Source organism: Lutra lutra, chromosome 4 (genome assembly GCF_902655055.1).
Source record: "Lutra lutra chromosome 4, mLutLut1.2, whole genome shotgun sequence".
Lineage (NCBI taxonomy): Eukaryota > Metazoa > Chordata > Mammalia > Carnivora > Mustelidae > Lutra > Lutra lutra.
Genome location: NC_062281.1, coordinates 160,541,667 through 160,558,474, shown reverse-complemented (window position 1 = coordinate 160,558,474; position 16,808 = coordinate 160,541,667). Strand labels below are relative to the sequence as shown.

At 43.2% G+C, this 16,808-nt stretch overlaps 1 protein-coding gene across 1 annotated transcript; it reads right to left on the bottom strand.

Moving 5' to 3' along the window:
* Positions 1 to 10,154: 10,154 nt before the first annotated feature.
* LOC125097397 (cytochrome P450 4A12A-like) lies at positions 10,155 to 14,212 on the bottom strand. The gene is made up of 3 exons (XM_047724938.1): positions 14,099 to 14,212; positions 13,879 to 13,955; positions 10,155 to 11,096 (listed from the first exon to the last, which is right to left on the bottom strand). Exons 1-3 carry the CDS (start codon positions 14,210 to 14,212, stop codon positions 10,928 to 10,930), a joined length of 360 nt encoding a protein of 119 aa, XP_047580894.1. The 3' UTR covers positions 10,155 to 10,927.
* Between the last annotated feature and the right edge of the window lie 2,596 nt (positions 14,213 to 16,808).

Below are 16,808 nucleotides of genomic sequence, written 5' to 3'. Positions count from 1 at the left end.
CCTTCACTTTCAGTCTGGATGCATCCTTAGGTTCAAAATGGGTCTCTTGTAGACAACATATAGATGGGTCCTGTCATTTTATCCAATCTGCAACCCTGTGGCATTTTATGGGAGCACTTAGGCCATTCAGTTGAGAGTGATTATTGAGAGATACGTTTTTATTGACATCATGTTGCCTGTGAAGTCCTTGTTTCTATAGATTGTCTCTATAAATTTCTGTTCTATGACACTCTTGGGTTCTTTCTTCTTTTATAGAAGTATTTAGTATTTCTTGTAGCGCCAGCTTGGTGGTCACATACTTTTTTAAACCTTGCCAGTCTTGGAAGCTCTTTATGCTAAGATTCTCAACGAGATCCTAGCTAAAAGAATCCAGCAGTACATTAAAAACCTTATCCACCACGACCAGGTGGGATTTATCCAAGGGAGGCAGGGGTGGTTCAACATTCGCAAATCAATCAATGTGATAGAAAAATCAATAGAGAAGAGAGAAAAAGCCACATGTTCTTCTCAATTGATGTAGAAAAAACATTTGACAAGACACAACATCCGTTCCTGATTAAAACGATCCAAAGTATAGGGAGAGAGGGAACATTCCTCGCCTTCATAAAATCTATGAAAAACCCACAGCAAATATCATCCCCAATGGGGAAAAGCTGACAGCCTTCTCTTTGAGATCAGAACGTGACAAGGATGCCCACTCTTGCCACTCTTGTTCAACATAGTATTAGAAGTCCTAGCAACAGCAATCAGACAACAAAGAGAAATAAAAGGTATCCAAATTGGCAAAGAAGAAGTCAAACTCTCTCTCTTCACAGATGACATGATATTTTATATGAAAACCCAAAAGACTCTGTCCCCAAACTACTAGAACTCATACAATAATTCAGTTATGTGGCAAGATACAAAATCAATGTACAGAAATCAGTTGCTTTCTTATACACTAACAATGAAAACACAGAAAGGGAAATTACAGAATTGATTCCATTTACTATAGCACCAAAACCATAAGATACCTGGGAATAAACCTAACCAAAGAGGTAAAGGATCTAAACTCAAGGAACTACAGAAGACTCATGAAAGAAATCAAAGACACAAAAAGATGGAAGACCATTCCATGCTCATGGATCAGAATAAACATTGTTAAAATGTCTATACTTCTTAGAGCAATTTATACTTTTAATGCCATTCCGATCAAAATTCCACCAGTGTTCTTCAAAGAGCTGGAGCAAACAATCCTAAAATTTGTATGGAATCAGAAGAGACCCCGAATTGCTAAGGAAATGTTAAAAAAGAAAAATAAAACTGGCGGCATCACGTTGCCCGATTTCAAGCTGTGATCACCAAGACAGCATGGTACTGGCACAAAAACAGACACATAGACCAGTGGAACAGAGTAGAGAGCTCAGATATGGACCCTCAACTTTATGGTCAAATAATCTTCAACAAAGCAGGAAAAAATATACAGTGGAAAAAATCTCTTCAATAAATGGTGCTGGGGAAGCTGGACAGCTATGTGTAGAATAATGAAACTCGACCATTCTTTTACACCATACACAAAGATCAACTCGAAATGGATAAAAGACCTTAACATGAGGCAGGAATCCATCAAAATCCTAGAGGAGAACATAGGCAGTAACCTCTTCGACATCAGCCACAGCAACTTCTTTCAAGATATGTCTCCAAAGGCAAAGGAAACAAAAGCAAAAATGATCTTTTGCGACTTCATCAAGATCAAAAGCTTCTGCACAGCAAAAGAAACAGTCAACAAAACAAAGAGGCAATCCACGGAATGGGAGAAGATATTCACAAATGACAGTACAGACAAAGGGCTGATATCCAAGATCTATAAAGAACTCCTCAAACTCAACACACAAAACAGATAATCACATTAAAAAATGGGCAGAAGACATGAACAGACATTTCTCCAAAGAAGACATACAAATGGCTAACAGACACATGCAAAAATGTTCATCATCACTAGCCATCAGAGGGGTTCAAATCAAAACCACATTGAGATACCACCTTACACCAGTTAGAATGGCCAAAATTAACAAGACAGGAAACAACATGTGTTGGAGAGGATGTGGAGAAAGGGGAACCCTCTTACATTGTTGGTGGGAATGCAAGTTGGGGCAGCCACTTTGAAAAAAAAAGTGTGGAGATTTCTCAAGAAATTAAAAATAGAGCTTCCCTATGACCCTGCAATTGCACTACTGGGTATTTACCCCAAAGATACAGATGTTGTGAAAAGAAGGGCCATCTGTACCCCAATGTTCATAGCAGCAATGGCCACAGTCGCCAAACTGTGGAAAGAAGATGCCCTTCAACAGACGAATGGATAAAGGAGATATGGTCCATATATACTATGGAGTATTATGCCTCCATCAGAAAGGATGAATACCCAACTTTCGTATCAACATGGGCCGGACTGGAAGAGATTATGCTGAGTGAAATAAGTCAAACAGAGAGAGTCAATTATCATATGGCTTCACTTATTTGTGGAGCATAAGAAATAACATGGAGGACATGGGGAGATGGAGAGGAGAAGGGAGTTGAGGGAAATTGGAGGGGGAGATGAACCATGAGAGACTATGGACTCTGAAAAACAATCTGAGGGTTTTGAAGGGGCGGGGGGTGGGAGGTTGGGTGAGCTGGCGGTGGGTATTACGGAGGGCATGTATTGCATGGAGCACTGGGTGTGGCTCATAAACAATGAATTCTGGTACACCGAAAAGAAACTAAAAAAAAAAAAGTTAAAAAAAAAAAAAGAACTATTCACATGATCAACTGGGATTTATTCCTGGACTGTAGGGGTGGTTCAGAATCTGCAAATCAATTGACATGTTAGACCACATTAATAAAAGAAAGGATAAGAAACACATGACCCTCTCAACAGATGCAGAAAAAACATTTGACAAAATACAGCATCATTTCATGATACAAACCTTCAAGAAAGTAGGGATAGAAGGAACATGCCTCAGCATCATAAAGACCATATGTGAAAGATACACAACTAATATCATTCGCAATGAGGAAACAGCTTTTCCTCTAAGGACAAAACATGACAGGGATGTCTACGCTCACCACTGTTGTTCAACATAGTATTGGAAGTCCAAGCCTTGGCAATCAGACAACAGAAAGAAATAAAAGACATCCAAATGGGCAAAGAAGAAATCAAACTTTGACTTTTTGCAGATGACATTATACTTTATGTAGAAAACTGAAAAGAGTCCACCAAAAAATTGCGAGAACTGGTACGTGAATTCAGTAAAGTCTCCGCATATAAAATCAATGTACAGAAATCTGCTGCATTTCTATACACCAATAACGAAGCCGCAGAAGGAGAAATGAAAAATTGATCTCATACGCAATTGCATTGAAAACCATGATACCTAGGAATAAACATTTAAAAAGAGGGTAAAAGATCTGAAGCTGAAAAGTACAGAACACTTATGAAAAAAATTGAAGAAGACACAAAGAAATGAAAAGCAATCTCTATCAAAATACCACCAGACTTTTCCCCAAAGCTAAAACAAACAATCCTAACATTTGTATGGAACCAGAAAAGATCCCAAATAGCCAAATTAAAGTTGAAAAAATAAAGCAGAGGGAGACATCATAATTCCAGACTTCAAGCTATATTACAAAGCTGTCATCATCAAGACACTATGGTACTGGCACAAAAATAGACACAGAGATCAATGGAACAGAAGAGAGAACCCAGAAAGGGACCCACAAGAATGTGGCCAACTAATCAACAAAGTAGGAAAGACTGTTCATGGGAAAAAGACAGTCTCTTCAACAAATGATGTTGGGAAAACTGAGCGTGACATGCAAAATGAAACTAGGCCAATTTCCTACACCATACGCAAAAGGACTCAAAATGGATGAAACACTTAAAGTAAGACAAGAAACCATCACTATGCTAGAAGAGAAAACAGGCAGCAACCTTTTTGACCTCAGCCACAGCAACTTCTTCCTAGACACATCTCCAGATGCAAGGGAAACAAAAGCAAAAAATCTACCTATTGGACCTGATCAAGATAAATCCTCTGCACAAAGAACACAATAAACAAAACTAAAAGGCCATTGATGGAATGAGAGAAGATATTTGCCACTGTCTTATCAGATAAAGGGCTACTATCCAAAATCTATAAAGAACTTATCAAACTACACACCCAAACAGCAAAAAATCCAGTTAAGAAATGGACAGAGGGCATGAGCAGATATTTCTCCAAAGAAGACACACAAATGGCCAACAGACACATGAAAAGGTGCTCAACATCATTCATCATCAGGGAAACACAAATCAAAACCACAATGAGATACCACCTCACACCAGTCAGAATGGCTAAAAGGAGGAAACATATTGCATGGAGCACTGGGTGTGATGCATAAACAATGAATCTTGGAACACTGAACAAATAAAGTTTTGGGTTTTTTTGTTTTGTTTTTATTTTTAAAGATTTTATTTATTTATTTGACAGAGAGCGAGTGAGAGAGTGTGCAAGAGAGGGAACACAAGCATGGGGAGTGGGAGAGGGAGAAGCAGGCTTCCCGCTGAGCAGGGAGCCCAATGTGGGGCTCGATCCCATGACCCTGGGATCATGACGTGAGCTGAAGGCAGACGCTTAAGGACTGAGCCACCCAGGTGCCCCCCCCATTTTTAAAGATTTTATTTATTCTGAACAAATAAAGTTTTATAAAAGAAAAAAAGGATGGCTAAGAAACAACTCAGGAAACAACAGATGGTGGTGAGACTGTGGAAAGAGGGGAATCCTCTTGCACTGTTGGTGGGAATACAAGCTGGTGCAACCACTGTGGAAAACAGTGTGGAGGTTCCTCAGAAAGGTAAAAATATAGCCACCCTACAACCCAGCAATTGCACTACCCAGCATTTACCCAAGGAAACAAAAATAGTGTTGGGAAGGAGCACATGTACCTCAAAGTTTATATAAGCAATGTACAAAATAGCCAAAATGTGGAAAGATACCAAATGTCCATCAACAGATGAATGGATAAAGAAGTGGTATATATATATATATATATATATATATATATATATATATATATATATTACTCAGCCATCCAAAAGAATGAAGTCTTGCTATTTGCAAGGATGTGGATGGAAGGAACTGGAAGGTATTATGTTAAGCAAATAAGTCAGTTAAAAGATAAATACCATACGATTTCACCTGTAGACAGAATTCAAGAAACAATACAGATGAATATAGGGTATGGGAAGGAAGAATAAAATGAAATAAAAACAGAGAGGGGGGCAAACCATAAGAAACTCTAAACTACAGGAAACTGAGGGTTGTTGGAGGGGAGGTGAGTGGGGGGAAGGGATAAATGGGTGATGGGCATTAAGGAGGGTACCTGGTGTGATGAGGACTGAGTGTTCTATGTAAGCGATAAAGCACTAAATTCTACTCCTAAAAACGATATACGCTATGTGTTAACTATTTTGAATTTAAACTAACTAAGTACATACGTGTGTGTGTGTGTGTGTGTGTGTGTATACACATAAAATAATCCCATAGTCCTCGTGACAAAAGTAAGACACAAAGAGCTTAGCTACCCTGGCCAGGGTCACACTCCTGGTAAGAGGTGGAGCCAGCATTCACCCCAGGCACTGTGACTCCAGAGACCTTGCTGTGAACCATTCGCTGAAAACCACCTTCCAGCCCACATGTGGTAGCTGCCAAACTTTGCAGGGGACATTTCATGTTTCTTCTATTTGATCCAGTATTTCCTGGGAGCAGGACTATATTTCAGGCATCAACCCCACATATTGGCATAAATGCAAGCCTCCCTATGCAGAGCAGTTTTTGTGAGCAAGTATAGAGCACACCACCTGGCTTGATGTAGCAGTCATTGAGAAAGATGCTCATGGAGAATTATTTAGGATATGAGTAGAGCTTAGAGGAAAGTGAGGAAAGCAGAACACAGAACTGTCTGTCAAGTATGAGCTCAAGTCTTAGTCAGTTGTGTGGGCACAGTCAATTTTCTTACCCAGTCAATATCTTTCTCATTCATCTGGTATCCAGACACCCCAACCAAGGAGTCTTTGAAGGTTGCAGAAAAGCAACCTGAGTCCTGAGGTTTCTAAAGTCTGGGAGAGGGCTATGTCTATTGATGATGCCCAATGCATTCTTACTACTTGACAAATGAATGAAGGAGGAAATCAGGATCATATTGGACCCATTAGGTCACTGTCTTAAAAACACTAGGTTCAATTTGGGTTGCCACATTTTAAAGGGAAATGAGTATTTTTATTCCTGGATGCTTCCTGGTTCTGTTAATAGGCCACAGGAAGGCAGAGGAGTGTGTGCAGTCAGTCCCCAAGGTGGCAGCTTGAAGGGATTACTCCAGTGGGTAGAGAATGCCAGGCATTCCTGTTTCTGGGACTGATAACATTCGGTTGGATGCTGACACAATATATCATACCTTGTTGACTTGTACTCCCCTATAAAGACTGCACATCCCAGCCAAAATGTTTTCAATCCTGAATATTTGCTTGCTTTTCCCACCAAGTGAAGACACAGAACTCTCATGTTTATTCTTTCCTGGGGACATTGTGTAGGAGGACTTTCTACCTGGAATGAACTACAAGTCATTCTGAAGAAGTGAGGGTTCCTGACCCGGACTCTGCTCGCTGTTGGCATGCAGTAAAGCTTCCAAAATACTTTCTCAATATTTGCATAACATTTCCAAAGCACAGACATAACCACTGTACATTTTATTAACCTTAATTTACAGACAAGAAAACTAAGACCCAGGGACTTAGTCGACTTTGTCAAGGTCACGAAGAAAGTAAATGTCGCAGATAGGACCATGACCTCAAATTTGTACTCCAGTTTTGCTAGTGCTGGACTGCCGTTTATTATGCCTAATAATTACTCTGTGTTGGCATGATGCTGATGCTTTCATATATTTCTACCTAAATTTTTAACACACCCTATCTTAAAGCACACACCACCCTCTGGATGATCTCCAATCTCGTCTCAGGCCATGATCCCACCAGGTGGCAGCTCCTGGAAGACACCATTACTTTTTCCTGCCCAGAGCTTTTGTGCTTGCTGTTTGCTCTCCTGGGAATGTTGTCCCTCACTCTGTCAGCTGCTTGTCATCCTCCAGGTTTCCCCCCTCTAACCAGGGGCCATCTCCAATCTCCCTCTCTAAGTAGATACTCCCTGCTAGTCTCTCTCATAGCAGCATGTCTGCTTCCTTCTTGGCACTTACTACTGGATGTTTCACACTCCTTAATTGTTTAGTTGAGTCTAATCGGTCTGCCCATGGAATGAAAGTGTAAGACGCAGTACATCTCATACCCTGAGACCTTAAGATAGTTCCCTGCACATAGTAGGGGCTCAGAAAAGTGTATCAAATGACATAATAGGGGCAGAATTCAGCAGATTTCTGCATTGCACAGTATGATGATGTTATCACTCTCATGAAAACAGCTTTAATGAGAAATCTCTTTCTTGGAGCAGCATAGATAGAAGGCTGATGACAGGAACCAGATGGAAGCAAGTTGGCCAGCTTGGGGTTGTTGAGCTCACTCAGGTACAGCAGTTGGGTGGCTTGAACTTATAGTGATCTCTCTGGGGCTGGAGAGGGGACTGCCCCCAGTATAGGGGGCATGTATAGGGGGATGCAGGGGGATGCAGGACGAGGGAAGGTTGCTCCCATGGTCTGTCTGGGCAGTCCCCTGCCTTCTTTGCCCAGGGACGTAGGGCCTGGTTGGTGACAGTGGTCTCCTGAGGGTCCTCCCGTTCTGTCATATTTCTGATACAGTGGACAGAGAGCCTGGACAAAATTGTTTCCTGGGCCCACCAATTCCCCTATGCCCATGCACTTCGGTTTGGACAGTCCCTTGGATTCCTGAACATCTATGAGCCTGACTTCCCTAAGGATTGTTGTTTTTTTTTTGGGGGGGGGGTTTGTTTGTTTTTTTACAACTGACAGGGTCAGCATTGGTGGGAGAGGGTGGGGCTTCCTGCAAGTCAAGGGCTCAGCTGAGCACCATGTGGAGAGGAGTCCTGGGGCCTGCATCAAAAGTTTGGGGAACTAAGGTCCATGCATGTCCTATTTATCCAGAAGCCTCCTCTGGGAATTTTTCAGTCTGTGTATGACCTGATCATTCTCTTATAGGTCCCATGATCCCAGATGTGTTTACTTTCTTCTGCCAGTGGATTGGTGAGTTGGCACCTACCTTCCCTGCCCTTCCTATCCCTGTCTTTTGGTGCTGGCTGACCATGACCCTTCCATGCCCTTCCCTTCCCTGCTGTGTCCTCGCTCAGTCAGGCATCCCATCAACTGGACAACCTAGCCTTCTAGTCCCCTTTCTTAGTTAAGCTGCTCAGTGTTAAGACAGGGAGAATACAAGAAAGCTACTGGCTGGAAAGCAAGTGAGGATCAGATACATTATCCTTCTGGATTTGTCGTTTTCTTTCCAGGCAGGCATCTATCTATTCTACTGGTTTCGTTTTTCTGGTAAGACTCTGACTAAGACAAATTATGGTACCAAGAATGACTCTAGAGAAATAGAATCTTAACAGGTTTTCTGACTTGGTTCTGGGTTTCATGAATTGGTTCTCTAATAGGATTATTTGGAAAGGGACTGGTGACTCTAATACCAATGGTAAAGAGCACATGGGTAGCCCAGGGCCTGATGTTGCAATACACAAGACTTCACCATTGGATGCTGCTAATCAAAGTCTTGCAAAAGGCAAGGTTCTGGTGATCAAGTATTGGATGCCTTAAAACATGTTAGTCAAACTAAGGAGCATAAGAAGATTGACTAGATGTCCATGTTGTACTGAAGATGTGGGAAAAGGAAAGAACAATGTGGAGGATTCAAATTCTCAGACCTAAATAAATAAAAAACCTGAAAGCTTCTATGTCTGCACTGAAGATCACTCTGACCTGTAGCAACAAGCTTTAACCAGGACCCAGAATCTGAAACTAAACCCAGGTGTCATCCTGCCTGTGCCTGAATTGTCAGCAAACTGAATTCCATATCTTGCAGCATGTCAACTGTTACAGTGAGAACACTGGGAAATGGGACTCTGACAACTGGAATGAGGACATATGGGAAGAGCCTCATGAGCTGGAGCCATCAACCCCCATATTCTACTGAGTCTTCTTTGCCAGTTGGGGAGGATATCCATTCCAGCTAGGCATTCCAGAACCAGAAAAATAACCTCAGGATAGCTTTGGGTGTACAGCACCAGCTAGCTGGCAATAACTTGCAGGGTGGAAGGAAGGCTCTCCAGAGGGTTGTATTTGCTTTAAATCAATGGCCACTATATGGGGCTGTTTCTCCCATAAACAGGACTCACCCATTCAGTACTCAAGGGATAGAAATAGGAGCAGAACCACTCATTTTTAACCCTAGTGATCTGATTAGCAAAATAGGGAGTACTTATCCCTGTAACCTTGTGCTGTGTTGTCCTAGTGTTCTTATATCTGAAAGTGAGAGTGCTTCCACCAGGAGACACAAGAATGACTGCATGAAGATAACTCCTGGACACTTTAGGCTCCTCATGGGTCTAACTCAGAAGCAGTGACTGTACTGGATCTATCCTGATTACCAAGGGGGAAATTGCCAGTTTACTTACCATGAAGGTAAGTAAAAATATGCTTGGAATGGAGGAAATACATAGGCATCTCATAGAACTGCTTTGCGCTGTAATGAGAGCAAATGGGAAAATGCCACAGCCCAGTTCAGGCAAGACTAGTAATGGCCCAGACCCTTTAAGAGTGAGGGTCTGGGTCATGGCACCAGGCAAAAAAAACACAACCGGCTGAGGGGCTTTCAGAGGGTAAAGCAAGTATGGAATGGGTAGTGGAACAAGGCTGTTATAAATACTAAGGATGGCCATGTCCTAGGTTATAGAAATAAAGAGGGTAATTATTTCTAACATTTTCCTGCTTTGTTATGAATATGATTATGCATGTATGCACATGGGTGTCAGATTTTTTCTTTCTTGTCTTATATCCTGTGCAGAACCCAGACATGTGGTACTAATAGTCAACTTTGTATCATAGCATGTAGGTCACAGGATTTCAGGGAGAAGAGAGAATACCCTCCAATGACTTTGTTTTGTGCTTGGGGAAAAGGATCAACACACATTCAATCATATGAAGGTTAGTTGGTGGAAGTGTGACTTTATTATACTTAAATTGCAGATGAAGTATGGTTTAATGGAATGTGTGAATGATAAGAGGACAAATGGTAGACTGTGATGACTAGCTTTATATGTCAGCTTGGATTGGCTGGAGTCCCCGTTATTCAATTAAAAAGAAGTCTAGATGTTGCACTAAAAATTTCATGGGTACTGTTAACACCTGTAATCAATTGCATTTAAGAACAGGATATTTCCTTGATAAACGGGGAGGTCTAATCCCCTCACTGAATAGCCTTAAGAGCAGACGTTTAGAAGGCAGAAAATGCAAGAAAAGAGATGCTCCCTTAGAGGTTCTGTAACACCTTTGTTGTGCCAGGGAGACCCATTTCATATTTCTGATCAGCTAAGCTACAGGATCATCAACTTGTGCTCTTTTAAGGAACCAAGTCTGTGTAATGTGGTTAAGCAGCAAGGAACACAAAGCAGACAGAAAGGAACAGCAAAGCGGAGAGGGCAGACAGCCTGGGGGACAGGCCACTGTTCATGACTTACATGGATAGTCAGAGCTACAGCTGGGTAGGAAAAAGGTAACAGGCAAACAGGTAGGAATCTTGGGAAAGGGTGAGATGGAGAAGGACAGACATCAGATGCACAAGGGGAGGAGAGCAGGAGACTGGCTGTGGGCAGAGTGAAAGTGGGAAGTGGGCAGAAGACAGTAGACAAGAGAGACTGACAGGAAAACATGATGGTAGGCAGGAGGCCGTCGGGGCTCATCCTTGTCCCCACAAGGGTTAGAGGAGCTTCCTGAGATGCAGGTGGATCCCATTCTTGGACATTAACACAATTCTTGGAGTGGGAACAGGGACCCTGAAAGGATCTGGTGCCAGCTCAAAACGGAGCAGTGTCAAGGCCACCGCCACCTTCATCTCGTTCATGGCAAACTGCTTCCCGATGCAGTTCCTGCATTAGGGAGGGAAAAGGAAATGAGAAGTGGCATCAAACCCCCTGGCGGGAACAGCACGTTCATGGCCCTCCTGCATGGACATAGCCCAGTCCCCTTCCCTCAGGACACACGCACATCTCTACGCCTACCCCGCCTTGCTTGTTTCACACTCTCCCCCTGACCTTTGACAAAGCCTACACTCTTCCAGGATTAGCTCCTACTCCTATCCGTGCTCTCAGTAGGCCTGAAATTCTGTTGCAAGAAGGTCAGCTCCTTGTGCCTCAGGGCAAAGTCAAGGGATCACTAAAATAGTTTATTATTAGGTTGTTGGCTCTCTGCACATGCCATTTCTGGTTTCACAATGGGGGATCAGGACAGGGCACCATAGGGGGTGGGCTGGGCCACCTTCAGGCCTAACCATCTGGGGCACACAGGGGTCCAGATCCTCAGAGTAAGGACAAGGCAGAGTTGGGTAAGGAAGTCAGAATGGCACAGAGAAGCTTCTGCAGGGGCAGAGCCTTAGTGACTCTCAACCTGCTACACCATCTGCCTGCCAGGTTGGGTCCAGACTCCTATCTCCCCCTTGGCCCCTCAGTCAACCAGCTGCTGTAGCCTTCCAATTCTACTGCAGAAATGTCTCTGCTTGCCATCCCTCTACCTCCTAACCCAGACTTTTCTGTCTCCTGCCTCCACTTCCTCTCCTGAAACCCCAGCCAAGTTCAGAACCTCCCATGCCCTCCATCACAGGTACAACATGTCCAAATGCCTCAGATGACATCAGAGTCCTCTCTCGGTTGTTGGCTCACTCACTAGTCACCTGTTAACTCTCTCCTCCTTCCAGCTCAGCTCCTGCTGAGGAGATTCCAAGGAATGCCCTCCCTCCACCTCTGCCTGCCACATGCTCATGGCTAAGGGCAATGATAGCCTGCCCTCACCCCCACTCCTGCTCACCATGCCTCTTCCTTCCTGGACCCTGACATCACCCTAATACTTTACTCAGGGACACATTGCTTTCCAGAGTAGGACAGTGCCAGGAACATGGAGCTTCCTACAGAGGGTCACTTAGTAATGAGTGAATGAAGAGAGAAAGAAAGAAAGGGAGGGATGGAGAGAGAGAGAGAGAAAGAAAGAAAGAAAGAAAGAAAGAAAGAAAGAAAGAAAGAAAGATGTCTCTTTTGAGTGGTGGCATATATTTCTTGACTGTGAACTCCTGGAAGCAAGGGCAATATGCCATCTCATAGCAGAGGACTTGGCACACAGAGACAGGTTTAATAGGCAGTCTTATAATTGAATGATGTCTATTGAACTGAAGAAATAAACCCATGCGAAATGGAATAAAATGAGTAACGATTAGTTCTGAGCTAGGAACTGAGCTGTGTATCCTTTTCCTGTCTCATCTTGCAGTCAGTTGACTTGTACCAACGTCTAGGAGGAAGGTCTCAATCCCAGGGAGAAACAAATCCTGGAGCCAGTATCTGGAAGCACAATTTGCTTAAAGATGTTGTGTGAAAGTGGACTGGAGGATATTTTGCTGAGTGAAATAAGTCAAGCAGAGAAAGCCAATTATCACATGGTGTCACTTACTTGCGGAACATAAGGAATAACATGGAGGACATTAGGAGAAGGAAAGGAAAAGTGAATTGGGGGAAATGGAGGGTGATACAAACCATGAGAGACTGCGGACTCGGAGAAACAAACTGCGGGTTTTAGAGGGGAGAGGGGTGCAGGGATGGCTGAGCCTTTTGGTGGATATTAAGGAGAGCACATATAGCATTGATCACTGGATTTTGTACATAAACCATGAATCATGGAACACTGGGTCAAAAACTAATGATGTATTTTATGGTGACTAACATAACACAATAAAAAAATTTTTTTTAAAAGAAAGTGGATTCATTTTGTATGTGAGGGATTGACAGATTCCTATACTTGGAAAAAAACAGTTTTCTAGTAACTACTTACAAAGTTTCCTGCAGTTACTATTTATAGAACACTTTTAGCAGCACTGGAAGATTTCATAGCAGCCACTCTGGACAATAGTCTTCCCACTGAACAGCCACTTCCGTGTGCTTTACATTTTACAGACCAGGTTACGTTCAAATGCCAATACAAAAAAGTGTCATATGCAAAATAGTAGGTTTTCTCTCAAAGGAGTTGATTGTCCTCAATTTTATGCTGCTTGCCAATGTTCACTACGTATACTGTGGAATATGATATGCCAGTCCCATTCAAATAAAGAATTTTGCCAACTGGAAAAGTTGTCAATGGCCATAAGAATATTAATGGGTAGTAAATATTTTGTTGGATGAGATTGCAAAAATAGAGAAGACAGCCATCGGTGTGAGACTTTGTTGAAACCATTTCTGTACACAACTGGAATGCTTATAAGAACCCAAAGGAAGTCCAAACACAGGCAAACATCACTGATACTGTGAGTGGTAGATAATGAATTAGGTACAAAAGGCAGTGGCCTGGATTACTGGTAATTGAAAAAGAAACATCTGAAATATTTTAAAGTCATCCTCCTAAAGTGAGAAAAATATTAGAATATACTGAACTTTGGAACATTGTCACACTAAACTGTGGTTAACCATTGGGTAGAGCAATGGGTCCAAGTCTCCATGGCAAGCGATGATTGCCACCTTCTTTTTGAACACAGAGACACACACCTCTTTCCCTACACACAATAATACAATGCTAGTAACTGCAGACACTACAGATGAACAAAGAAAGTCACAAACATCAGGTATTCACCCAATTCACCCAAGTGATACACCCACCCAAGTACAAGTGCTTCACCTTGATCCTCCTGAGAAGGGCAGGAAAGCATGGCTGTGTTGAGAGGAACCCGGTGCAAACCGGGAAGGGTCAAACACCTGCAGAAGGAGCACTAGGGCCAGGACAGGGTGGTCAAGCCCTTCCTTCCAATCATCCAAGGGACAGCACAACCAAAGCTGGGACAGGAAAAGGGGTTGTTCTGCAGCAATCATCCCATCCTTTCCTCCCAAGGCCATCACACCTCTGCGTTTGGCCATATCTTTGGGTTGTGGTGAAGGTCATAAAAGGAGAGGAAGACTAGGAATCCAGTTGGGCAGAAGAAAGAAGACTGATCATACACGCCTGTGGGGTCCATGTGCACCCACACACAGCTTGGCAGCCACAGTGAGAGCCACTTCTCCTCACTGTGAATGGAATGAGGGTGTTACAGAAGAGGTGGGGCAGACATTGCCCAGCAGTTATGCACATGTGCACAGATTAGTAGATTAACCATGACCAGTCTGAAAAGCAGGGAAGAACTGGAGGCTTACTTTTTGAAGCATCTCAAGGGACAACTCACATTTATCAAGTACCATCCATGAGCCCTCAGGGAATATGCATGGGCTCCTCCATCCTCACAACAACCCTCCAATGAAGGCTCACATCTCCATTGTTTCCCATGAGACACATGAGGCTCAGAGAAGCTGAGCCACTTGCCTCTGACCACCCAGCTAGGATGTGGTAGGGCTAGGATTCAGAGCAGAGGGGAGCCATAAGGCATCCTCCATCCATAGCAGGGATCTCAGATCTGGTCATCAGCTACTCTCTGCCATCAACCTGAAGGCTCGCCTGGAGACTGGACCATCTTAGCTATGATGATGAATTCTCTAATCTCTCTCATTAGCCTAGAGCATATAAGGAAAAACTGCATCTCCCCCTGCCCCATCTGATTGTCCCTCAAGCACTCATATCTCAGGGAATGAGAATATTAGTGCAAAACCCAAAGCCACATTCAGAGGCTGTCAGGTCTTTATTTCTTGGATTAAACTCTGTGGGAAGCACAACATATACCTCATCTGAACAACAAAGGAAATCTTGATTTTTTTTTTGAGGGGCAAATGAGTCTGAAAGACATGCACAAACTGCTCCAGAACATGTCCATCACTGCGGCCACCCTTCTCCTTAGATCTAGTACAGGGACTGCATCGTGGGAAACTCTTACCATGAAGCTATGTTACCTCATCCTCTAGGATCCCTCAAACCTGTGCAGCAGGGGCCCCTGGAGGATCCTGTTTCAGCACAGCTGTATGCCTCCTTTCTGACTGCTTGCTCTCCAAGCTAGTCGGCTTCCAGAAACTCCTGCTCCTGCATTGTGTCAGTAGTTCCTCTGAGGACCCCAAGGAGCTAGATGGTGTTCTGCCTGGCTCTTCCTCTCTCTGGGTCACTCTGACACCCACTGGTCTGTCAGCTTTCCAGACAACCACTTGGGACAGCCATCTCTCCCTAAGCAGGTCTGGCCAGGGCCAGCTGAGACTCTTGTAGAGGCAGTGGTGCCCATAGTGGCAGTGGCAGTAACTCTGTAGGCTGATACTCAGTGTCTACTGGCTTTCAGGCCATGGCCGCTCACACAGGCAGTGCTCCCTGACAGCCATTTCACCTGGTCCTCCTGGGAACTGGGGTCACAAAAAATGTCCCCAAAGTGAGATACCAGGACAATGGACAGAAAATAAAGGGTCAGCACAGGCAATGAATTGTCAGGGTGCTGTGGGCTGTGCTGGCCTGTGGTGTCCCTGAGACAGGAGGGAGGTTCAATATTATTTTGAAATTATTATCATTCCAGGTGAAGGTCTAGCTTGGCAGAGCCTGTTTTGCCTTATAAGGATATTACTTATGTGATACTCAAAATTATTATTTTTGAATTGCTCCCAATCAAACAAGTGTGAGGGATGGCTTAAGGCATTTAACAGACTATTGAGAATTGTGATCTATTTAACTTGATATTATGCCAAGTATACTTTTATCAGATGACTTTTATGTACTCTTGAATTCAACTCTTTTGAGTGGTACATTTACATGAAGAAAAGAAGATGGAGACTTGATCTTGAAATTGTTAAACTAAGTGTATTTTAAAGATTTTATTTATTTATTTGACAGACAGAGATCACAAGTGGGCAGAGAGGCAGGCAGAGAGAGAGGAGGAAGCAGGTTCCCTGCTGAGCAGAGACCCCGATGCGGGCCTTGATCCCAGTATCCTGGGATCATGACCTGAGCCAAAGGCAGAGGTTTTAACCCACTGAGCCACCCAGGTGCCCCAAACTAAGTGTATTTTAAATTAATTCAAAAACTGCCTATGATCTGGAGATCTTTTTATGGAATTTATATTTTTTGCTATTCTCTGTTGTGATTGGAAACACCACAAAACGTGAAGCTCTACATCTGTCCCAACCTCTCCTTTCTTCTAGGTCAAGGCCTAGAAGATCCTAACCTCTCCCTCTTCTAGGAATGGGGTGGAGGGAGGCAGGGGGTGGTGTAGAGAGTCCTCCCCATCCTTCCACTCTGGAATCCCTGTTCTCTTATCTGGTCATATCATAATTCTCTGCTTTTTCATAGCAAAGCTTTTTGGGGTTGACAATATTTTCTCCATAGTTTCAAATTCATTGGCATGTTTTACCTTACCAACCCACTTCATTTTGGCTTCTATATCTGTCACTTCAACAACTCTTCCTATGATTATATCTGACTTCCATGTCACTAATTCCAAGAGACACATTTCAGCCTTGACCCTTGTTGTCTCAGGAGCACTTGACATCCATCATTCAACGTGTTTCAACAGTGTCTCCTTATATCCCACAACACCTGGTGTTCCTCGTGTTCCTCCAATGTCTCTGTTTACTCCTTTTCCTAATCTGGAAGCTCACACTTCTTGGCAAAATTTTTTTAAAATATTGGAATCACTTAAGGTAACAGGCCAA